The sequence below is a fragment of the Odocoileus virginianus genome, chromosome 4 (genome assembly GCF_023699985.2).
Source record: "Odocoileus virginianus isolate 20LAN1187 ecotype Illinois chromosome 4, Ovbor_1.2, whole genome shotgun sequence".
Lineage (NCBI taxonomy): Eukaryota > Metazoa > Chordata > Mammalia > Artiodactyla > Cervidae > Odocoileus > Odocoileus virginianus.
The window spans coordinates 81531673-81554715 of NC_069677.1; the positions used below are offsets into that span (position 1 = coordinate 81531673).

Here is a 23043-nt window from a genome sequence, read left to right on the forward strand (position 1 = left end):
TTTATGGTGATGGGATTAGTTTCCGGGTGGTCTTTGGCCAATCATTCTAATTCAGAGTCTGTCCTGGTGGCGCACGCATCTCTCAGCCAAGAAGGATGCTAGCGAGAGGGATTCTGGGAAGTGGACGGACAGGCAGTGTCTCCTCTCAACCTTTCCCGAACTCTTCTGGCTGGTGGTGGCTTATTAGTTCCATCTTCCTTATCAGGACCTCCTGTCATAAAACAACTCATGCAAATGGTTACTATGGTGCCTGGCCAGGGTGGGCCGTTTCAATCACTGTGCTTCCCCTAACAAAGTGAGCCCTCTCGCTGCCCAGCCCTGACCCTCCCGTGGAGGAAGCTAGGTGGCCTGGGCTTCCCTGCTCTCCGTTGTGCATGCTCTCGCCGTGTGTGCCTGGCTGTCAGCAGTGGCTGATGATGCAGCATCCAGGCAGGAGCACGGATGGGGGGCTCAGATGTGGCTTTAGGCCCCCAGCACGTGTAGCTGCCCTCAGGAGGGATGCTGTGCCTAAAGCGTGGACTGAGGTCCACGTTACCGGGACTCGAGGGCCTGCGTGGACCTTGTCTTTGATGTCACTGTCCTTTGTGGTGGATGCCCCTGGAGCTTCTGAATGTGCTCTTCTGGGTGGGCCTGCCTGCCAGCCGTTGGGGTCTCCCCTGCCCTGGGGGAGAGGTGGGAAGTTGGAGCATGGGGTTGAGGATCAGGCCCTGTCTGATGCCCGAAGGGCCTCCATTTGCCTGTGCATCTCTTTGGCCGTCCTGGATCTGAGACTGTGTCCCCAGCATTAGACGTGGCCTCGTGGAGCCAGGTTTCCTCAGCAGCTGAGTGAACTTGAACTGGCACGACCTCGGTGGGCAGCAGACCAGCTGGACCTGGAACCTCTTGGCTGAGACTCTAGTTCTTTCTGAAGTGGAGCCTGAAGCCTGGCTTTGGCCCCCAGCCTACATTCAGAGGCCCACAGGGCGATGGACTCATCCCAGGGGGTCACTGTGCCAGGGAGTCCAAACTCCTAACCCCCCCCCCACCAAACCTGGGTGCTCTAGTGGAGGCTGAGAAGACACGGTTTCCAACAGGGTTTTGGAGCCAAGAGTCACTGTTTCAGACTTGGGGGCTGCTCACAGAGGCCCAGAGGCAGAAGGGCTTTGGGGGTTCAGAGAGTGGTGTGGAATTCACAGTCGGTGGGACGCACAGCCTGGGGTCTGGGCCTCATCCCACAGGTAGCCCTCAAAGGTTGGTGTCAGCGGGGTGCTTTGGAGGAGCAGGGGAAGGATAGCACAGAGGTTTCCCAGATGGAAGCAAGGACTTGAAACAGGCCCGCTTGAGAATTCCAGCAGCACCTGCCCCTGGCTGGCACTGGGCTGGGGACATTGGGGGAGGTGGTTAGGCCCGAGATGGTGTTCTCCCCGATCTCGGAAGGCCTCCCCTCCCCTCCCTTTCCCATGCTGAACTAGCCAGTTCCTCTTTTTTCTCAAAACGAGTCTTGTTGCTGGTAAATGGTGAAAAACTGGCGGGGGTGGGGCAGGGCCGGTTTCCCTGGTGTAATTCCGCCAGCTGACCACCAGCTGCCAGTCTGGGTTGGAAGACAGGCTGAGTGGCCACCGGAGCCTAGGATGTGGCCGCAGCTGATGGGGTGGGAGCTGGGGCAGGTACCAGACTCACTGGTGTACAGGTCATTGGAGCCGGGCGAGCTTCGTGGCCGCACGGCGGCCTTGCTCCCCACGCAGCCTGCATGCGCAGGGCCAGCGGGGCACTGAGTCCTCTCCTTCAGAACACACGGACATCCTCTTCCGCCCCAGTCAGAGAACGTGGCTTGGCTTGTTTTCAAGTGGAAATGTAGTTGATTTATGATGCTGTGCTAGTTTCAGGGGTGTAGCATGGTGACCCAGTTAATACACGATGTGTTCTTTTCCATCATAGTTTATTATAAGACACTGAATATAATTCTCTGTGTTATAGAGTAAATCCTTGTTTATCTTCTAGGTGCAGTGACATGTCCCTATATTCCTAACTGATCTCTTGCCCTACTTCCTTTCCCCATAAGTTTGTTTTCTGTGTCTGTGAGTCTGTTTCTTTTTTTGTATTACTTTTTAGTATCCATATATAGGTGATGATATAATATTTGTCTTTCTTTGTCTGACTTCACTTAGTGTATAATCTCTACATCCATCCATGTGCTGCAAATAGCATTATTTCATTCCCTGTTTCTGGCTGAGTACTATTTCATTGGTATCACCAACTCTATGACCATGAATTTGAGCAAACTCTGGGAGATGGTGATGGACAGGGAAGCCTGGCGTGCTGCAGTCCATGGGGTCACAAAGGGTCAGACAGGACTCAGCGACTGAACACCAGGTCTTCCACTTGTTGGTCACATTGTTTGCACGTATTTTCTCCCAGCCCCTAGGTTCTTTTTGGTTTGTTTATGGTTTCCTTTGCTGTGCAGAAGCATTCAAGTTCAGTTAGGTCCCATTTGATTATTTTTGCTTTTATTTCTCTTAGGGAAAGAGAACTCTGCTCCTAAGGGTGCGTGTGAATAGACTGGACTCCTGGTGGCCCCACCCACACTCAACTGGGTTGTGTCAGGGCAAGAAAGGGGGGAGGAGTGAGCGAGGGCAGGTGGAGCTGGGGGTCTTGACATCTGATTGGTTTCCTTTGCTGTTGTTAGTCCTCTTGCTCAGTAACTGCCCTGCGTTCTTTTGTTCTCTGAAGATCAATAATTACCGAGACCTATTCAAGGGCAAGCACTGTGACCAGGCTTGGCTCACCACATGGCTGAAACCAAACATTTAGACTATCCATGCCTGGTTCTTTCTCCAGGGACTGCCTCCCTGTCTGCTTACAGCCGGGACTTAAAGCTGAGGGAGACGGGATGTTTAGGGCTGTGTGATGGGGTGCTGGGAGCAATGGAGAGATCAGAGTGGGTTCAGTTGCTTCCGGGGGCTCTGCCTGTGTGGATAAAGAAAAACGGTGCTGGGGAAGGTGACCAGCAGGGGTGGACTCCATCTCTGGTCTCTCCCCACCCTGCCGCCCCCTCCGTGTCCCGTCAGAAGCTCCTAGCTGAGCACAGATGTGCCATCCAGGGTCCCAGCCCCAGATCGCAGAGCTGAGCCCAGAAGCAGAGGTTTGAGCGGAAGACAAGGTGTTAACAACAGGCACCTCCTTTTCCCCCGTTTCCCATCAGGAAGCCGGGCCCTGTGTCTTGGCTTTTGGCTGTACCTGCCCGACCCTGCACGAAGCTTTGACAGGGCCCCTACCATGCCGACAAATATGCTGCTGGTTTGTGAAATGGAGATGTCAGCCCAGCGCTTAGCGCAATCATTTAAAAACAGAAAATAGCTCCTTCGCGTGTGCTGGCTCTGAAGGACTAATTATCTACGCTTCCAGAAGCAATGGAGCGGGGTATTCTGGCAGGATTTTCAGGATTTGTGTCATCGTTGCTTCAAATCTGTTTCTTTGGAGTTGATTAGAATTTAGGGATCTGAAATACCGTGAGCTCTGTCAGTCTAGGAGGCCCTGAAATCTGGCCAGAAAATTCACAAGTTGCCAGTTTTAACTTTCTAGGTTAAGAAGACTGGAATTTTTCCTTGATTTAAGTCCTCATAATACTGGCTTTTTAGAAAGACTTCATAAGTGTATAGCTCAATGAATTCACAAAAGGAGCATGCCTGGTAACCACAGCCCCCATGAAGAGCTGGGGTGTGGCCCACATCTGCATCTAGGGACCCCCAGTCCTGCCCCAACACCCGCAGCAGACAGACACTTTTGTGGCCAGAGAGCTTTGCTTATTTGGGGACATTGAGGTGACCCCCGAAAGTTGTTGGTGTTCAGATAAAGGCAAGAGGGGAGGGTTTGGTAAGTTCCTGGTGGACAGGAAGGTGGGGACAGCCAGGGACTGTCTCTCCACTGGACCAGTTATGGCAAAGGGCCTTTGTTCTCATCTTCAGCGGAGGGAGCGTGGTCAGGGGCCACGTTTAATGGGGGTCCCGGCAGTGGGTCCCTGAGGCTCACTCCCCTGACCTTAGCCTCATCTTCCCGCCCCCCTGGTCAGCGGTGGCACCTCCTCCCCCATCAGCAGTGGGGATCAGGGACAAGCCCCTGACTCCCGGGGCCCCTCACACTGCCCGCCACGCTGCCCACCCCACAGGGCGCTGTCTTCTCGCCCCCCCCGGCATGGCTTCTTTGCTGGGGTTGCTGCTGGAAGTGAACCTCCCAGCTGAGACCTGGCTGGGCATAGGGAGGGGCCTGGGGACCGGGGCTGGGGTGCAGAGTGAGGGGCTTGTGGGAGTGTCATGAGTGGTGTGTCTGGTGAACAAGTGACCCCCTCATCAGACCCTGCTCTGTGCTGCCAGCCCCAGAGCACAGGGTCTCGACCCCCTGTAGAAGCGGGGTAGGGAGAGACGGGACACAGAGGTGGGTCAGGCGAGTCCAGGAGAGGAGGAGGGACCTTCCGGGCACACAGGTGGCCCCTGCGGCCTCATGCGGGCGGGTGCTAGGCACCAGGGCCTACCCTCCCCTCCCTTACCCGCTGTGCCCCCGGAGCTCTGGAGAGGCTGGCGACGCAGATGGGCGTCCAAGCCCCAGCAGTGGCCGGATGACCTGAGCTGGGGCCAGTGAGGCTGGCCCAGTGGGGTGGGGTCCCTGTTGTCTGGGAGCGGGTTTGTGGATCTTGGGCCCCAGCCTGGAGCCTTTCTCCCCAGCTGACCTGCGAGAATGCAGGGGCTCCAAGCCAGGCTCCTGGGGAGGGAGTGGGAGCCCTCAGCCTTGTCCTCCCATCCGGGTGGGGGCCTGACTGCCCTCTTTGTGTCTAAACAGATGGATCCCATGCTGGTCTCTGAGCACCTTGATTTGGTGGCAGTTCCAGCAGGTGGGCCATGGCCTCTGGGCCTCGGCCTTTTGGCTGGCTGCTCCCCACACTCCCTGTCACCTCCCTGCTCATCCCTGCAGTTGTGGGTGCTGAAGCTGCCCTGGGGAGACCCTCCTCCTGTTCTTTAGGTCGGAGACCCTCCTGCCTGCCCCAGGCCGTGTCAGGCACCTGCTGTGTGCCAGTGCATGCCCGCCAGCTCTCTTACGCCCCCTCCTTCTCTGTCCATCTTGCAGGTTTTGGGGTTTGAGGTGGATGCGGTCAATTCTGTCCAGTTTTCAAACCACACAGGTAAGGTGTTGGTCTCAGCTATCTTGGCAGAGCCAGGTGTGGGCATGGGAAGTGGTCCCTTAGATTCGGGGGGCCGCCCCCCTCATCTTATAGGAAATAGAACATGTTGGGGGTGAGTTTGCCAGCTACACGTTTAAATCAGCTCAGCTGCTTTGGTGGTTGGATGACTCAGGTGGGTGACGTGTCATCTGGTCCCCTGTTTCCTCCTTGAGCTGAGGTTGGTGATCCAGGTACCGGCTCTGGGCGCCCCCCACTCCCCGGGTGACACCGTGGGCTGGAGCACTGCCGCAAGCTCAGCTTCTCTGAACATTGGTGCCAAATCAAATCTCAGAGATGGTTCTGAGTGAAGTAGAAAAAGGAGAGCTTTATTGCTTTGCCAGGCAAAGGGGGACACAGTGGGCTCATGCCCTCAAAAGCAAGTGTCCCAACTTGGGGAAGACAGCGACAAGTTTTATAGTAAAAGAGGGAGCGATCAGCTCGGCATTCTTCTGAGGGGTGGTTGGTGAGGTAAGTAGGAGTCAACATCATCAACCTTCAGGTCCAACCAGCCTGGGGTCTGCATGCTTGTGGGCAGCATACCACGGTTAATCGTTAACTTTTCCCACCTGGAGTGGCTTTCGGTATCTGCAGAACAGCTCAGAGACATTGTTGTATGTACCCGGTGATGGAGAAACAGGACTGTGCCCAAGTCTGCTCTGGACTGTTTGTTTCTGCCTGGTCTCACATCCCCTCCCTTCCCTAATGTGAACAACTGCTTGAATCTGCCCATTGGAACTCGGAAGGTCACGGAGGCTGAGTGAAGGCTGTTGTGTATGGGGACCCAAGGACCAGCCCATGGGATTGCTGGCTTGGGTTCGTGAGGTCTCAGCCCTTGGAAAGCCCCTGAGACATCAGGCGAGGGCCCTGTAGCCTCGGAGCCGCCCTGCCCTGAGCTAAATGGCAGCAGGAGGACAAAGCCTCTCCGTTCTTGGAAATGTCGCCACGTCCTTTCTTTGAAGTTACTATGAACCCAGATGGAATCTCGGAGCACAGAACGTCCCAGAAGCTCTGGCAGGTGGCCCAACATCAGATATGTGGAAAGGTGCCTGGTTCTTGGCGGGAGTGGGTAACAGACATCAATGGAGGAGGAACTGCGCCGGGTTCAGATGGAGAACATACCGCGCTCGGTAAAAAGCCTTTCCTGCCATTGCTTCCCCCATTGTACTGGGCACAGTGATATTTGGATGCTTCCCCAAAAGTTGTCAGTCCAGTGAACCTCCCCAGAGCTTATAGGTTTTCCGCCCTCTTTTTTGCTTTTTTCTTTTTGTTTTTAAAGTAAAAGAGCCAGTTTGGCTTAGACTTTAAGCCTCCCCTTCAGGGCAGCCCCTGCCTGCGACCAGCATTCTCGGGTTGCTCCTTCAGCAGGGGTTTCCTGTTACATGCTATGCTAGCCCTTGGGCAGCGGCTGGAAGAAACTGGATGGGGCTGGAGGTTGGTGGGTGAGGCAGGCCGGCCGTCCAGCACGTACAGATCAGTGTGATTGTGATCTGCTGCTGGCCTGGTGGTGACCCCCCTGGGGGGCAGGATCAGGTACTCAGGGAGGAACTGGGTCCCTCAGGGTCAGCCTCTGCAGTTTCTTTCATTTGTAAACTGTAACTTGAGTGGGGTGGATGGAGGACCCCAGTGCCCATCTTTCAGAAGGGTCTCCTGAGTTAGGAGAGGAGGGACGGGGGCTGTGGGGGGGCTGCTGCTGGGATGTGCTCTGAATGTTGTGAGCCTGAACCTTCTTGTCCTGTTAGGAAGCTGGCCTCCCGGGTGGGAGTGGGGGTTGTTTGAGACCCCGCAGGGGCTGGCTTGGGTGTCGTGGACTGCACTGTGTCCCCTCGATTCACCTGTCCAGGCCTGACTCCTAGAACCTCAAATGTGACTGTTTAGAGATGAGGCCTTTAAAGAGGTAGTTAAAGGTAAGTGGGATCACTGGGGTGGCCCTGCTCCCATCTGACTGGTGTCCTTAGAGAAGATCAGGACACAGACATACACGGATGACCACGTGAGGATGCAGGAGGAGCCGGCCGTGGAGCGCGCAGAGGAGCCGGCCCTGCGACACTTCCATCCTGGATTCTGGCCTCGAGGACCGCAGGGGCCTGTGGTTCTCGATCACAGCAGTCCTCGAACAAGAACACAGTACACGTGCGATGGAGTCAAGCCCCACGATGTCAGGAATTCCCTGGTGGTCCATTGGTTAGGATTTGGTGCTTTCACCACCAAGGGTCCGGGTTCAGTCCCTGGTTTGGGAACTGAAATCCACAAGCCCTGCACAACAAGAACCACAACAAACAACCTGCCCTGTCTGGAAGGATGTTTGGAAAGCCACGGGTCGGGAGTGACTGTGGTTCCTCCCACCTGGGCCATGGAATTTTGTGGCAGCAGCACCTATGGGGATCCAGCCAGGGCTGCCGGCTCTTAGCAGACACCAGAACCTGTTGGGACAGCCTGGTGAGGGATGGGTCACCTTGCCTCGGGACCCTCCCTGCCCCTGCTCCTCCTGACGCGTGAACAGGGGTCCACCAGAGGCCGTGCTTTCCTGAAGAACAGCTGGTGGGTCATCGGGCTTTGGCCCCATGTGCTTTTTCAGAGGCTGCTCTGCGACGGCCAAGCCCTCACCCCACATGCACGTGGTGGGCCCGGCAGGCCCTTCACCAGGCCCACGGCCGGTCCTGTTCTTGTGGTCTGCCTCTTGTGGTCAGTACTCAGCTCTGTTGTTGCAGAAATCAGGCCTCCCGAGGCTCTACCTTCTATCTTTAGAAACCCATCCATTCAAGGGGTACCTCTTGGCATTAGGGCCGCCAGGGACAAACTTGCCGTGGGTGGACTTCGGGGTGTCCCCGGTGGGTGACCAGGTGAGGGCCCACTGCCTGCCCAGGTAGGGGCTTCACCTGGGTGCCTGTTGGGCCGAGAAGCCAGGCTGCAGCCTCTTTCCAGTTCATGTCTGGCTCTCGATCAGGATTTGGCCTGAGACTTGGAGGTTGGAGCTCACCTTGGATGGGAGCAGGGATGCGAGAAGCTCCTACCTGCCGGGGTGCCCAGGTGACTGTTCAAGCCACTTGGCCTGGAGAGGGGACGCAAGCAGCAGAGTCTGGCAAAGCTGGGGACTGTGACGTGTGGAGCCGCCCTCAGGTGCTCCACTGGAGGACAGGGAGAAATCACACGGCCCTGCATGCCATCTGTCAGTGCAATGCGGGCAGCACAGGTGTCCTTTGGGGCTGCCAAGTGGGCCTCACTGCACTGGGAGGGCAGGTGGGCCCCTGACTCAAGATGTGCTTTGGGGGGGCCCCGCTGAGTCTCTGTGCCTGGGTGACCTCACGCAGCATTGGGGCCTCACGTGGTCTGCTCTGCCCCCCACCCCACCCCCACCAGGCTACTCACACTGGAAGGGCCAAGTGCTGAACTCAGGCGAGCTCCAGGAGCTGTACGATGGGCTGAAACTGAACAGCGTGAATCAGTATGACTACGTGCTCACAGGTGAGCCCAGGGGCGTGGACGGGGGACCCGGCCTGCCTCCCGCCCAGCTGGGCTGGTGGGGAGACCCAGAGTACCCCAACCCGGCTGCTCCCTCTCCTGCCACCCATGAGGAGGGACGGTCGTGCCTCCAGGAGGAGCTCAGTGGGGCCCTTGTGACCGCCACGTCCGGGTAGTGACCTTGGGGATCCTGGCTGTGCTTCATCTCCACACCGGGGTCCCCATGCCCGTGACCGGGGACAGGTACAGTGTTGGGAAGGGATCAGGGATGAAAACACTCCTGTGAGCGACGTGGATGAAAACACTCCTGTGAGCGACATGTTGGCATCTGCTGTGTAATCCCACGTGGTTGCATTTATTTATACACATGGTGAGATGTGAATGTGCTTATCCTGGAAAGTGGAGGGGAGGAAGGAAAATGCTGCTCGTTCACCCATGGCTGCTTCCTCTCCTGTAAAAGTTAGCGTTTCTCCCAGGAAGTGGCCCGTGTCCCCTGGGTGCCTGCAGTTGGGACGCTTGTCTCGGTTGCCGATCTGGGTCCTGCCCGCCACTCTCCAGGCAGGTAGGCGTGATGGTGCTGTGTCTTCCTCTGCCGTGGTCGGGTGACAAGAGTCTCTGTCCCTCCCTAAGGCTACACACGAGACAAGTCCTTCCTGGCCATGGTGGTGGACATCGTGCAGGAGCTGAAGCAGCAGAACCCCAGGCTCGTGTACGGTAGGTGCTGGGGTCCTCTTCCTTCTGGGTGCCCCCGTTCCACGTTCTGCCCCTCCCGGCACTTGGGCTCTGTACAGCTGGGCCTCCAGGGATGAGAGCCTGAAAGGCATCTTCACCGTGAATCTGGTGTCGGTCTGGGGCGCATGAGAGAAGCTGTGATCAGCATCAGGTTGGGTGTGTGTGTGTGTGTGTGTGTGTGTGTGAGAGAGAGAGAGAGAGAGAGAGAGAGAGAGAGAGACCACCCGGTCCCTGGGGGGTTGGGGTGAGAGACTCCCAGGTGGGGCCCCGAGAGAAAATGTAAAATGCCAGGTAAGGAGGAAAAAGGATGGGGGTGCTATGTTTTTCCCGTTTTATTTTGTAAAATATGTATGTGTTTTTGGCAGGGCTAGCTCATCACTGCGCCCAGGCTGTCTGTAGTTGCAGTAAATGGGGGCTGCTGTTGGTTGCGGTGCTCAGGCTTCTGACTGCGGTGGGCCTGTGTTGTGGAGCGTGGGCTGTAAGGCACTTGGACGTCAGTAGCCGAGCCACGTGGGCTCCCGGGTTCTGGAGCACAGGCTCTGGAGTTGTGGTGCAGAGGCTTGGTTGCTCCACAGCATGTGGGATCTTCCTGGACCAGGGATTGAACCCATGTCTCCTGCACTGGCAGGCAGATTCTTAACCACTGGACCTCCAGGGCAGTGCACTTTTCCTGTTTTAGCTGTGTGTGTGAGACTTAACCAAACAAGCCTGGGGGCTCCTCTGGACAGCCACAGGTTTGCTGATAAGGGGAACTTTGTGTCCACAGTGTGCGACCCCGTGATGGGAGACCAGCGCAACGGAGAAGGCGCCATGGTTAGTGCGTCCCCGCGCGTTCAAGGGAGGTCAGCGGGGCTGGGCACCAGTGCCCTCTAAGGGTCTGCCTGAGCGAGATGCTGCTCGCAGACCTGAAGGCTTCCCTGTCAGGAAGGAGCAGCGGGGCTGACAGGGGGGCTTCTGTGGAGGCCCGAGAGCAGGGGTTTCAGGGCCGTGTGTCCTTGTTGTAGCTCAAGCAGCCACAGATAATTCGCAAAAGTATGAACATGGCTGTTTTCTAATCAGTGGACACTTGAGCTTAAATTTGATCTAGTTTTCATGTGTCACAAAAGGTTGTTGTTCAGTCGCTAAGTCGTGTCCGACTCTGCGACCCCACGGACTGCAGCATGCCAGGCTTCCCTGTCCGTCACCATCTCCCGGAGTTTGCTCAAACTCATGTCCATTGAGTCAGTAACGCTGTCTAATCATCTCACCCTCTGCCGCCCCGTTCTTTTGCCTTCAGTCACAAAGTACTGGTTTCCTTTTGACTCCCCCCAACCCCTGCAACCATGTAAAACCATAGAAGTCACTCTTAGCCCACCAGTGATACACCAACTGGCCATGGGCCTGGGGCTCCGGCCCCTGACCAGGGGTAGAGTGGGTGGTGGCATCATGGAGAGGGGGTGGAGAGCTGCTGGTGGGGACCTGACCTGGATCATCAGGATGGAAGGGCTCTCCCAGCCCTGCCTTGGGGTCCCCGCAGCATGAGCCCCCCCTAGGTCATCCTGCCCCCACCCCCATGGGTCAGCCTGCCCGCCTCCCCACAGGTCCCACCCCCGCTTCCACGGGTCAGCCTGCCCCCCCCCCCACTCCCATCCCCACCCCCACGGGTCAGCCTGCTCCATCTTCTCCCCACAGTACGTCCCCGATGACCTCCTCCCCGTTTACAGAGAGAAGGTGGTACCGGTCGCAGACATCATCACCCCCAACCAGTTCGAGGCTGAGTAAGTCACCTGAACCAGCCCGGGGCCATCAGGCCCCTACCCCTTGGGGAGAGTGACAGGGACAAGCCGGAGTGGCCCCAGTGTGCGGGGCAGGTCCTCCCGTGTCGGGGAGCCGCCGGCCCACCTGAGTACCAGGGCGGGTGCTGGTCATCAGCAGCAGTGGTTAGCCTTCTCACCCCGCCTCCCTAAGGTCATGCTGACCCCCAGCCATGTTCCCAAACAGCAGGAGCCTACTGGGGACAGGAAGGGACAGAGGTGCCCTGCGGAGCCGAGGGCACACCTGGCTGAAAACAGCCACGGGATGGAGAGCCCACAGCAGCTGATGCAGGCCGCCCCCTGGAGCTTTGAAGCCCATGTCCTAAATCTCTACATGAGGTTGAAAGGACTGTGCCGGCCCCTCTGCCCAGTGTCCAGGGGCCTTCCTTGGATGCCCAGCCCGGCCACCACCTGATGTCTGGGGGAGCCAGGTGCCCAGGGAGTGACAAGTGGGCTCCTGGGCCATGGGGCCTGGCTAAGCGCTTCAGTGAGTGGGTTTCCATAGCGTCCGGCTCTGTTGGACCATCAGCCACAGCCCCTCGGGCTCTGAGACCACCTGTTAAAGTAGAAATGGGGCTCCTGGATTCTTGGGGACTGGGGTTCCCTGACTTGGACCAATTGATCCTGAGGGACGGCGGCTCGCCCAGGTATCCCTGGTGGTTGGTGGCTCATGCGAATGTGGCAAACCACAGTTACAGCTATTTGTGTGGACGCTGGCCGCCCTCATGGGCACTATGCTGTGACCATGCCTGGCCGCCCTTCCTCATTGTTAATGTGTAAGCATCAACCATAATCTGGGACTTCAACAACCCCTGTGACTTGTGAGTCCCTTTTAAAGCTGACTCAGTAATATGAGTCAAACCCCAGACATGGTATCCACCTGGTCCATGATGGCTGGCAAGTGCCAAGTCAGTTCCCAGTGGGCAGGAGGCGTCACCAGTGCGCCAGAACCCCGGACTCTTACAGGTGGGCTCTGGGGAAGCAATGGCTCACCTGTGCATGCCTGTCTTCCAGGTTGCTGACTGGGAGAAAGATCCACAGCCAGGAAGACGCCTTAGAGGTAAGGAGACCTTCCTGAACCTGGCGTGGGACAGATAGCCCTGCTTGTGGTGGGGTGGACAGCCACACGCTCTCAGGCATGAGCGATGGTGCCCTCATGGCCGGCATCCGGCTTCCCATCAGCCAGCCAGGAACACGTTATAAATGCTGTTTCAGCCACGTGGTTGATCATGGGCAGCCTAATGCCTGCGGGGTCTGGGTGCACCCACTGCTCATCACAGCTGTCCCCGTCGGAGGGTCCAGGGCAGCCATCCCAAAGTGCTGCAGACGGGGTGCCTTAGAACAACAGAAGTTTGCTCTCAGGGTCCCTGAGGCCAGAATGGTGGGCTGGCCGTGTTCTGTCCGGTCTGTAGGAGAACCCCTTCCCGCCTGTCCCCCACCCTCTGGAGGTGACTGGCAGCCCTCGGGGTTCCCAGGCTTGTGGGCATCACCCCAGTCTCTGTGTGTGTCTACAGCGTGTGTCCCATCCTTGTGCACATGTGAGAGTGGGGTGTATGCACACAGTGAGAGTGAAGATTGCTTGCCCAGAATGGACTTGTCCCTTGGGGGCTGGCTGGCTTTTTTGGAGTCCACAGTGGGGGAGTCCAGACAGGAAGGGTGGACTTGGCCTCCCTGCAGCCTGGGTGAGATTTCTTCAGAGTTCTTTTCAACCTTCCCTCGGGACTTGCTCAGGGTCCATAGGTCTCCTGCCAGGATTCCGCCTTAGTTGGGGCTTACCCCTGGGCTGAGTGCACAGAGCACCAGGGCCTCCAGGGCCTCACACCTTCCACGTCTGGGCCTCTTGAGAGGCTGTGCTCACTTCACGGCCCAGGAAACACGCTCTAAGGAGCCAGGGCCCTGGGTCAGAGCTGGTTGCGGCCAGTCTTCATCACACCTGGACCCGTGGGGCTGTGTCTGTTTCCCCGATAGGCAGAGGGCTCGCTGGGGCAGGAGAGCGGGGTGGGAGGAGTCCCTTCGCTGCTTTGAGGGTCTTGCTCTGAGTGGCCGGGGGTGTCAGGATGACCCCATCTCTAATGCACTGGCCCACCTTGGGAACTGGAGGTTTCTGGTACCTGGCGCAGGGGTGCTGTGTTGACGGCATGCCCTCTTGTGGTGCTGTGATACTGTGCGTGCCTTCAGGGTGTGTACGTCTAGTGTGTGGGGAGGGTATGCATACATTTCAGGTGTGTGCATGTGTTGTGTGTCTGTGTGTATAGTGTGTGGATGCATGCGCATGGGTGTGCTCTGGGTGCACACGTGTGTGAGTGTGGCAGAGGACTCATCTCCCAGAGTCTGCTCGGCTGGGCCCCCACCCGCGGGATCATCTGTGCTGCTCTGAGGCATTGGCACGGGGAAGACAGGATGTCCATTCCTCATCAGGACACGACCCTCTGGCTGGCAGCCTCCCCTGCCGCAGGCCCTGGGTCAGTAGTGGAGTCACTTCGTCCCACCTGGCACGAGCCCTGCCTGCTCCCCTCCATCCGCTCTGGCTTAGCGGCACTTTGCCGCACAGTGCCCCCCAGCGTGTGTGCTGCTGGGGAGGGAGAGGGTATGTGTCTGTTGAATGAATAAAAGATGAGTTCGAAGCTTCCCAGGATGGACGGGGTGGAATCTATTGTTGCCTGGGGGTTGCCGGGCGTGGCTCCTGCTGCCCCAGAGCCCAGGTGAGGGAAAACGGAGGACCATGGCCTGGCGGGTTGGCTCCCTCCTCCAGGGTTTGGGCACAGGTGGGGTGCAGGGTGGGAGCTAACAGGCGTGCACCCTTGGACTTGAAGCTTGGGGTTGGGGAACTGGAACGCGGCTGTAACCTGGCCAAGCTGGGCGGCGGGACGGTGGGGGGCATCGGGCGAGGCCAGGGTGTGGCTCGCACATCCTCAGCCTCTGTCTGTCTCCCATCCAGACTCTGTAAGAGTCTGAAGGGTATGGGGGCGGGGGCAGCTCCCTGGCAGTGGCTGAGGCGTGGCTAACGCGCTCCCTGTGTCCCACAGGTGATGGACATGCTGCACTCCATGGGCCCGGACACGGTGGTCATCACCAGTTCAGACCTGCTGTCCCCAAGGGGCAGTGACTACCTGATGGCGCTGGGGAGCCAGAGGACACGTAGGTGGTCCCCCCCCCCCCCCCGCCCCAGCGCTGCGCTCCCTCCTGCTGCGTGTCCCTTGAGGCTTCTGGCGTTTGGATTCAGTGCAAAGAAAATCCTGCCTGACTCGGCAGTGGCCAGCTTTCTCCTCCCAAGACCAGATTGGAAACAGAATCAGGAGAGGTTTCCGTGAATTGGGATCCAGTGAGCATGGGGTGCTGACCGCTCCCCCAGGGTCATCACGCAGTGCTCCGTGTCCTTTGCTGAGCTGGTAGCTCAGTATCGGATAGCGTCCCCTCTTACAGACTCCAGGGTCACGGGGACCAGCCAGCTGGAGCCCCGCTGCTGGGGAGCCAGGCGTCTCCCCACCCCCACCCCACCTGACCCCAGAGCTGGTCCTGGTGTTGACATCACTGGGAGTTCATTGCATGCTCTGCCATGTCAGTGTTTTAATTATGTGGCTGCCATAGCGTAAAATGACAGAAGGCTGGGGTCACCCCACTGGCCCAGAGAGCAGTCCCACATGCGTGGCTTTCTGTCTGTGCAAAAGGACACTTAGACTCATAGACGCGCATGCACACACGCCTGCACACGCACCCCCACCTCAGCCAGTTCACGTGGTCCCTACAACTCTAGATCCCCTGCAGCTCCTGCTGCAGCACATAGCATGTCCTGGCCCCTCACCTTCAGGCTGCGCACTGTCCCCCACAGGCCACCCTCACTGTGTAGCCCTCTGGGCCTCCAGTCCCTCACTTTCTCACTTGGGATGGGCGGTCATTGAGGAGCATGGGGATCCAGGCGAGCTGAGCCCCCGACACTGTGCAGGGAAGGGCTGGCCAGTTCCCAGGCCACACAGGGGGTCTCTGCCGGTCAAGGATCTGGGGCCCCAGATGCTGGACTCTTTCCCCCCAGGGGCTCCCGACAGCTCCATGGTGACGCAGCGTATCCGCCTGGAGATGCACAAGGTGGATGCAGTCTTCGTGGGCACCGGGGACCTCTTTGCTGCCATGCTTTTGGCGTGGACACACAAGCACCCCAACAACCTCAAGGTCAGTGGGGCACAAAGGGGACAGCACATTAAGATGCTGAAGTTGGCCGGGCTGACTCACGGGGGGTCCTGAGCCCAGTGAAATCTCAGGGCTTCGTGGGGACATGGGAGCTGCGGCCTCAGCAACTCAAGGTCTAGAAGCATCCCAGGGAGGGAAATCCAGGGACAGGGCATCCCAGAATGCAGTCCCTGCGGTCAGACCTGCTGGAGACCCATCTCTTCCTGAATGCCCCCTGTCTGTCCCTCCCCCGACTTGCTGTGTGAATGTCTGCAGTGCCCCTGTGTGCTGGCCAGCAAGCAGTTGCAAAACTGGGTTGGTAACCTGGGGAATGGCGTTCTTGCTGTGTGCTGTGTGGTCAGGCAGAGGCGTCGCAGCTGTGTCCTTTGACCTCCCTCTGCGCTGCCCTCCTTCACTGGGGGCACGTCTGCACCCTCCCTGGTTGTCAGCATGGCTGGGTGCCCCGCTCCGTATTGTGAAATGCAGGGTGGGACAGGGCCCTTCCCGTCACCAGCAAGGCTTGGGTGAACCTGCAGTGTTGGCTGTGACTCCAAGCCAACATTCTTCCGTTTCTCTTCCTCCTTCCTCCCTGGAGGGCAGAGGGTGAGCTCAGACCTGTTTCACGGCCCGCTGATGCCCAGATGGAGGCCTCGTGGGGCCGCCCTCTGCCGAGCCTGAGTTCAGCTCAGCCCAGATCCCGCTGTCGGGGAGAGAGTCCACTTGCCTACTTGGCACTGCTGAGCCCTGTCTTTAACTTTGAAAGGCCAGCACGCAGTGACTCTGGCCAGCCTGGGGGCAGGAGCTCTTTCCTTTGTGTGTTCTTTATAACAGATTCATTCCCAAAATTCTTATTAAGCGCCTACTACGTGCCAGGCAGTCCTGACAGTTGCCTGTGGTCTGTTTAGTGCACAGTCCTCTCTGCTCGGCTCTCCTGGTGGGGGGATCATGGAGCCGGTGCCCTGTTGGTGGGCAGTGTCCATTCGGGCAGCATGGGGGTTGGGGGGCAGAGTGCCCCGTGTGGGCAGTGCTCAGCGTCCTCCCCTCCCTGCAGGTAGCCTGTGAGAAGACTGTGTCAGCCATGCACCACGTTCTGCAGCGGACCATCAAGTGTGCGAAAGGTGGGCCTGGCAGGCAGGCGGGCGGGCAGAGGTGTGGAGCTGTGTCATGCAGGGCCGAGGCTCCCACTATCTCCCTGGCCGGGGCCTTCAGGGCTGGGGAGGGGCAGCATGTCCATCCCTGCTGAGATGAACACTCAGGGATGAGCGTTGGGGACTCACCCCAAAGGCAAAGGGAAGGAAGAGAGAAATTCGGAATGACTCCCTCTCCACCCCGCCCTGGCCCTGTCGTCAATGCTCTGCTTGTCCTGCAGCCAAGTCTGGGGAAGGCGTGAAACCCAGCCCCGCCCAGCTGGAGCTGAGGATGGTGCAGAGCAAGAAGGACATCGAGAGCCCCGAGATCGTCGTCCAGGCCACTGTGCTGTGAGAACCTCGCGAACCTGCCTCCGTCGCTCCCAGTGTTAGGTGTCTCCGTTTCCGACCTTGTGAAAAATGTAACGTCTGCCCTAGAGGTGTGACTGAAACTTGGTATTTTTTTTCTTTCATGAGTGTCCAGCATCCACTGGTCTTAATTGTGAAAATGTGCCAGTCATGCTTTTTAAAAATAACAAAGTGATCACAGAGATGTGTAATTTGGGACCCCCAGCTCCCCTCCCCCAAGGTTCCTGGAAAACCAGCTCCGTGTTCAGGTCTCCGGGCCCCAGGCTGGCTTGGGGCACATGGCGCATCCCCTTCCTGAGCGTGGGGCCCAGGGAGACCACGGTGTCCGCCTCTCGCAGCGAGTCAGGGGTTAGTGTTCATGTCCAGAAAAATGATGTACCTGTCTTTATCCTTGCTCTGAGCTCGCCTTCTGTGTTCCCCATTCAGAATGTTTTGCCTCCTGCTTTGCTGCAGGGCAGCCCCTGGGGGTTTCAGGGTCTCCGCTTCTGTTCTTGGTATGAATGAGTTCCTGAAGCTCAGACGCACAAACGCTGCACAGTCACTTTGGCGGGGACCTTCCCAAGACCCCGGAAATCTGCACGTCTCTCGTGTTTCAGGCAGGGGGGCTGCCTTGTAACTCAGCGTCACTAGGCACCCCCACGGGACAGAGGCTGGAGTGTGGCCGAGGGCGCCTGTGGGTCTTCAGGCTCCTTATGGTTGAGCCAGTCGGTCTCATGCTGTGTATTTGCCACCCACTGCTGGTGACAGATGTGTCCAGGAGGCAGAGGTGGGCTCCTGCCCGGCCCCCTGCTGGTGTGTGCAACCCCAACCCCCAGTTATTTTGTCACCGTGCCCCCGATCCCCTGCTGCTCTGTGTCCTGTGCTCGCCAGGTGCCGAGAAGCAAGGTGCAGCTCCGCCCGCCCTCCACTGTGGGTGGGGCGCAAGTCCTGACACTAGTCCAGTTGTCCACTGCTCGGGTGACCTCCCCGGCTCCACTCTGCCCAGAATTTTGAGGACCCTCCTCTGGCACAGATGCAGGCAGGGTGTCCCCATGCTCAGAGCCCACCCCCGACTCTGGGGCCTGCGGGGTTTGCGTCTCTCAGAAACCCACAACCTGGAGGGAAGCAGGGAGACTACAGGATGTCTGGGCCCAGATGGGCATCCCTGGGGAAGCAGGCTCTCCTAGGGCAGCCATGGCCCCACAGGCAGGCCTCCTCCTGAGGCCAGGCCTGTGTCTCCAGGATGCCCACGGCCTCAGGGCCGCCTTGTTCCCTGTGTTGAAGATGCCCCCAGATGAAGGCAGGCTGGTCTCCCCTGGACACTGTGCACCCACTCTCGTCTTTCTCCCCCACTCCACTCATGTTCTGAATGTTTTAACTCGGGCATTAGTTTCTGTGTACAGGGTCAGGGTTCTCAGCTCCCTGCAGTGGCCAGCGGGTCAGGGCACATGGCCCTGTCCTGTTTCCTGGTCCCTGCAGGGCCGGCTGGCCTAGGAGGCGCAGGAAGGCCTGGTGGGGGACAGCCCCCCAGTAGGGCGGCCAGGGACCCACCATAGTCCCACAGGGCTCCGGCCTTCACAGAGCCCTTCGTGGAAAAGACAGTCACTGCCAACTAGAGCTGGGAGATGGCCACACCGCCAGCCCATGGGAAATCTTTTTTTTTTTTCCTGTTTCCTGTTTTAAAAAAAAAAAAAAAAACCTTAGGGAGAGCAAGTGTAAGATGACTTACACTTTTAAGCAAGAACCTTGATTATCTCAACAAGATGGTGAAAACCACCCTGAAAACATGGGGTTGGGGGTAGCAGCTTGTTTTATGTGCACTGTGAAGTTAAAGAAAAATGTGCTTAGCAAACAGTGTGCTTTCTTAGTCCTGGCCCCCCACTGTGGATTTAACTCTTTAATTCTCAGTATCATACACAGAACAATCAGAACTGTTCCACCGGCAGAGCCCTGAGCTCTTCCGTCTCGAACTATGAAGCCACAGCTGTAAGGAGAGGCCAGGGCCCAAGCCCCATGTGCTAGGAGAAGGAAACTGGGGCTCCTGGGAGTGTCTGGGGTGCTTGGGACCCACAGAGAGACCCTTAGCTTCTGTGAGAACCACCTCCAACCTCCCCACCCAAGCAAAGTGCGCTCTTTGTCGTGATGTTGCTGAACCTGTGTATCTCAGGCGCCTTCCCCTGGGGACCTAGTCCATCTGTCGTGAAGAGAGTGGAGGCCCTGGCTGTCTCTTCAGAATTTCCCATCCAGAACTTATCCGTGCCTGGTAGCAGTGGGTTCTGATACAGTTTGGGTCCAAGTTAGAATTACCCTTTTTATTTTTTTTTTTACTTTCTGTAGTTGAGTAACATAGAAAATAGTAATTTAAGATGAGAGCTACATTGGTCCTGAATTACTTGCTTATTCCCAGGGTGTAGATTTCAAACCTTCTCCTGGAGACCTTAGAGACAGATTACAAAAATGGTCCTTCTTTTTCAACCAACCTGAATCAGTGCCAAGTCCTGCAGAGGTAGCCAGGCTAGTCTGTGCTGTTTTTGTGAGAAGTGTCAGCAATGGTAGAAAACGATGCTGTTATCCTTAAATTTGTCAGATCCAGTCTTTAGAGTGTGTTTAATTTCACAGTGGCTGAGCCTGTCTTGGGGCTCCTGACCTCCTCATTGCTCAGACTTCCTGTTCACTCCTCAGTTGAGGATTGAATTCACTCCTCAGTTCACACCGTAGAGGATGGGACACTGTTCTGTCTGGAGGCCCCTGGACAGCTCTGAGCACCCGCCCTCTCGGGACCACCTGCCTGGGGCGGTGGGGCCCCCGTCTGTGAATCACAGTGCCTGTGACCAGAGAACTGGGCTGTGCTCCTAGCCAGAATAGCCCACCCTGGCTGCCCGCCTGGTCTCAGGTCTCCCTCCGGGGCGGGGAGGGTCTGCTCAGGACCCCTCAGCACCTGCCTGGGCCAGAAGGAGGGGAGTGTGTTGAGGAGCAGAGAGGTATGTGCCCACAGGGCCGCTGCCGTGTGGTCCTGGCTTTCTGAGTCTGGGTGGCAGCCATGTGGCTCCCAGACTCAGTTCTGAGATCCCAGGCCCACCCATTTCAGGTCCAGACCACCTCCCACTGCCCAGCTGCTGGGGGCTTCACTTCTCCTCACCTCGAGTAGCCTCCCTGGAGAGCTGACTCCCATGTCTACTGAGGGAGGTGGCGGTGGATGTACCAGGGGACACTCAGAGGGACCCCTGGCCCTCGGGAAGGCGGGCCTTCTCCCTCTGGGAGCCCATGTCTGTGGCTCGAGGCCAGGAAGCCTTGAACTTAGGCCTGCTTGGTCAGGATGCTTGTGTTCCCCCAGAAGTCCCCGCCCCCTCCTGCAATGTTCTCCAGGTCTGCCCATGAGAGCTGGTTAGCCTGGTCCCCCACCAAGCAGGGATCAAGCGCCTGCACACGTGTGGCCTTGCAGCCTTGTGCAGAGCTGGCATGCCTGGATCTGTGTCTGCTTCTGCAGCCGTGAGCGTCCCGTGAGCAGGAGCCCGCTTTTGTAGGCAGCTCTGTTGTTTTCAGAGGGCTTCCCAGGTGGCACTAGTGGTAAAAAGTCCGCCTGCCAGTGCAGGAGACGTAAGAGACGCAGGTTCAATCCTTGGGTTGGGAAGATCCCCTGGAGAAGGGCTTCGCAGCCCACTCCAGTGTTCTTGCCTGGAGAATCCCACGGAGAGAGGAGCCTGGTGGGTTACAGTCGGTGGGGTCACACAGAGTCACTACTAAAGCGACTTAGCACTGTGGTTTGAGTCCTGCCTTGCTTCCGCTCTCTGCCAGCAGGGGGCAGTGAGGGCACGGGTCCTCTCCCCGCCCCCCATGGCGCGACAGAGCAGCCCGCCTCCTAGGGATGTTCCTTCTAGGGCTTTCCTGTCTGGCGATCGTAACTGGAATTGGGGTTTGCAGTCTGTTCGCTGCATGGGGAGGGGGGCCCTGAGTATGTCTGCCACGTGGCCCAGGGTCTCAGTTCCTAAGACCATGCGCTCTCCTTAGCTCCTGTCTTCCCCTGGACTCCTTGGTGCAAGGCGTCTTGTTCTTAATGTGCAGAGGCACCGATCAAGAAATGTTGTCTTACAAGCTACATTCCTGCCTTTCACTAGAGGTCTTTGCTCCCAACAGCGTGTGTTCGTTTGGTCATTTGGCAAGTCATTTTAGGTCTGGCTTAGAGAATATTTTAAAACTTTATATGAATGGAAACTTCTTTTAAGAATTTTCTTTTTAACTCCTGGCAGAGTAAACAGGTGTTTTTAAAGCTCTCCACTGTCAGAGCCAAGCAGAGCCCTGTGCTCAGGGAGGGGCCCCAAGCTCCAGGGTTGCAGGGAAGGACGCTCCCGGCCCCTCAGCAGCCCAATTTTCTGCAGCAGGAAACACTCTTGGGAGGACATGCCACGGGCCACTCAGCCTGGCCGGGGGCAGCGCTGTCCTGCGAGAGCTGCCCTCCGCCCGGCAGGATCAGGCAGACAGAGGGGGCACACCACCCTAGGGCCCTTTGCTCGGGAGCCCCCCAGACAGGGGTCTTGGTCCTCGTGCACCCAAGGATACAGAGCTGGGTCAGCGGGGTCTGGACCACTGTTGCTTTCTCACCCAGCCCCCATCTTCTGGCATGAGGAAGGTGAGTGTGGGTCAAGACCAGGATGGAGGAGGGACAGATGAAGGGAATGGATGAGCCTGGCAGCAGCTCCCCCAGTGGGCCCCCAAAGAGTGAAGAGGGGATAGAGGCAATTTGTGCATTTCCGCAAAATACCTGGGACCATTGTCTTGGTGATGGGAGGCGTCAATGTTGATGCTGGGGAGGGAGAAGTGAATTCTTACTTCGCTTCACGCAGCCCCGAAGGATAAGGGTGTGTAGGTGGCATGTTGAGTGTTTTTGGCTTCAAAGCCAAAATTCTACTTCTAGAATTTCACTCGGGGTTTCCCACAACCGTTACAAACCTGGACCCGCAGGAGGACTGAGGCTCTGACTCAGGCCAGTTGGTGCCGACCCTGTCCTTCCAGAATCTGGGAGAAATGATACAGCCTCGGGACCAGAGGGGCTCCCTGCAGTTCTGGCGATGGTTTCACTAGCCCTGTGCTCTACATGCCAGCCCCACCTACTGTGCGCCTGTGGATGTGTTTTAAACATAAACCCCTTGCAGCGCTGTAGAGGCTGTGTCTGTCTGTTCTGGTCTTACTGACTTATGATTATCACAAATAAATATTTTCATGGTGATGCTGTTGAAGTGTGGTTTTTTTTTCTCAGAGGAGCTTCGTTCCCATGTGGCCTGACGTCCTATCCATCTAACCCTTTCTGTTTTCTGCCCAGGAAGTGGGAGCGGGGCTTGTTTGGATGTTCCAGGCAGTGGGCTCCAGGCCCCTGGGCTTCCCCTGGGATTGGACAGGGGATCAGAGAGTGCAGATCCCTTTCCCCACCCCTCCTGCCCGATTCTGAGGAGCAGCTTTGGTCACTGACCAAGCCTCACGCTCCTTCCGGCTTCCTTCACGTCTTGTTGGTGACAGCACTGGTCTTGTGAGTGCGGCCGGTACCTGCTCTCCCTGCCATCTACTGACACCTTTGTAAATAAGTCCAAGGGTCATTTCCAGGCAGCACCAGGTTCCATAGGACAGGCAGGGAGAAGGCGGGCAAGGATGCAGGGTCCTGTCTGAAGCATCTCTGACTCCACTTCTCAAATCACCTTCTGCCAGCCCAGTGCAGCCCTCAAGGCTGGGACACCGATCCTGTGGCTGCTGTAAGACGTTCCCACCAACTGAGGGGCTTACAGCAAGGCAGATTTATCCTTTCACAGTCGAGGTCAGATGTCTGGGTGGGCGGCTCTGGTTCCTTCTTGGGGATCCAGAGAGAATCTCTAACCTGCCTTTTCCATCTTTCTAGAGGCACCTGTGCCCCTTGGCTCATGGCTTCTCCTCCACCTTCAGAGCTATCAGCATAGCCTCTTCAGTCTCCCTCACACCCACCCTCCTGTCTCCCTCTCATGGAGACCCTGTGGTGATGCTGGGCCCACCTGGCTACTCCAAGACCAACTCCTCATTTTAAGACACATCTGCAAAGTCCCTTTTGCTGTGTAGGGTACACCCGTAGGATTCAGGCACTAGAACGTGCATTGCAGGGAGCTTTCCCAGGGCTTCTGGGATCACAGCCACATAGTATCATCCTGTCTGAAATTCTGCCTAAATTACAGCATTGAATAAATTCCCCATGAGGTGCAGACTCTGGTTG

The 23043-nt window shown here is 57.6% G+C and overlaps 1 protein-coding gene across 1 annotated transcript in view; it reads left to right on the plus strand.

Moving 5' to 3' along the window:
• The window catches only part of PDXK (pyridoxal kinase), a 30704-nt gene extending 8666 nt beyond the window's left edge, over positions 1-22038 (plus strand). The window contains exons 2-11 of the mRNA XM_070466851.1: positions 5098-5152; positions 8549-8653; positions 9281-9364; positions 10149-10195; positions 11054-11139; positions 12190-12235; positions 14202-14313; positions 15206-15342; positions 16391-16457; positions 16709-22038. Of these exons, the coding sequence (XP_070322952.1) occupies positions 5098-5152; positions 8549-8653; positions 9281-9364; positions 10149-10195; positions 11054-11139; positions 12190-12235; positions 14202-14313; positions 15206-15342; positions 16391-16457; positions 16709-16821 (852 nt within the window). The 3' untranslated portion in view covers positions 16822-22038. The remainder of the gene's footprint in view (positions 1-5097; positions 5153-8548; positions 8654-9280; positions 9365-10148; positions 10196-11053; positions 11140-12189; positions 12236-14201; positions 14314-15205; positions 15343-16390; positions 16458-16708) is intronic.
• The last annotated feature ends 1005 nt before the right edge of the window (positions 22039-23043 follow it).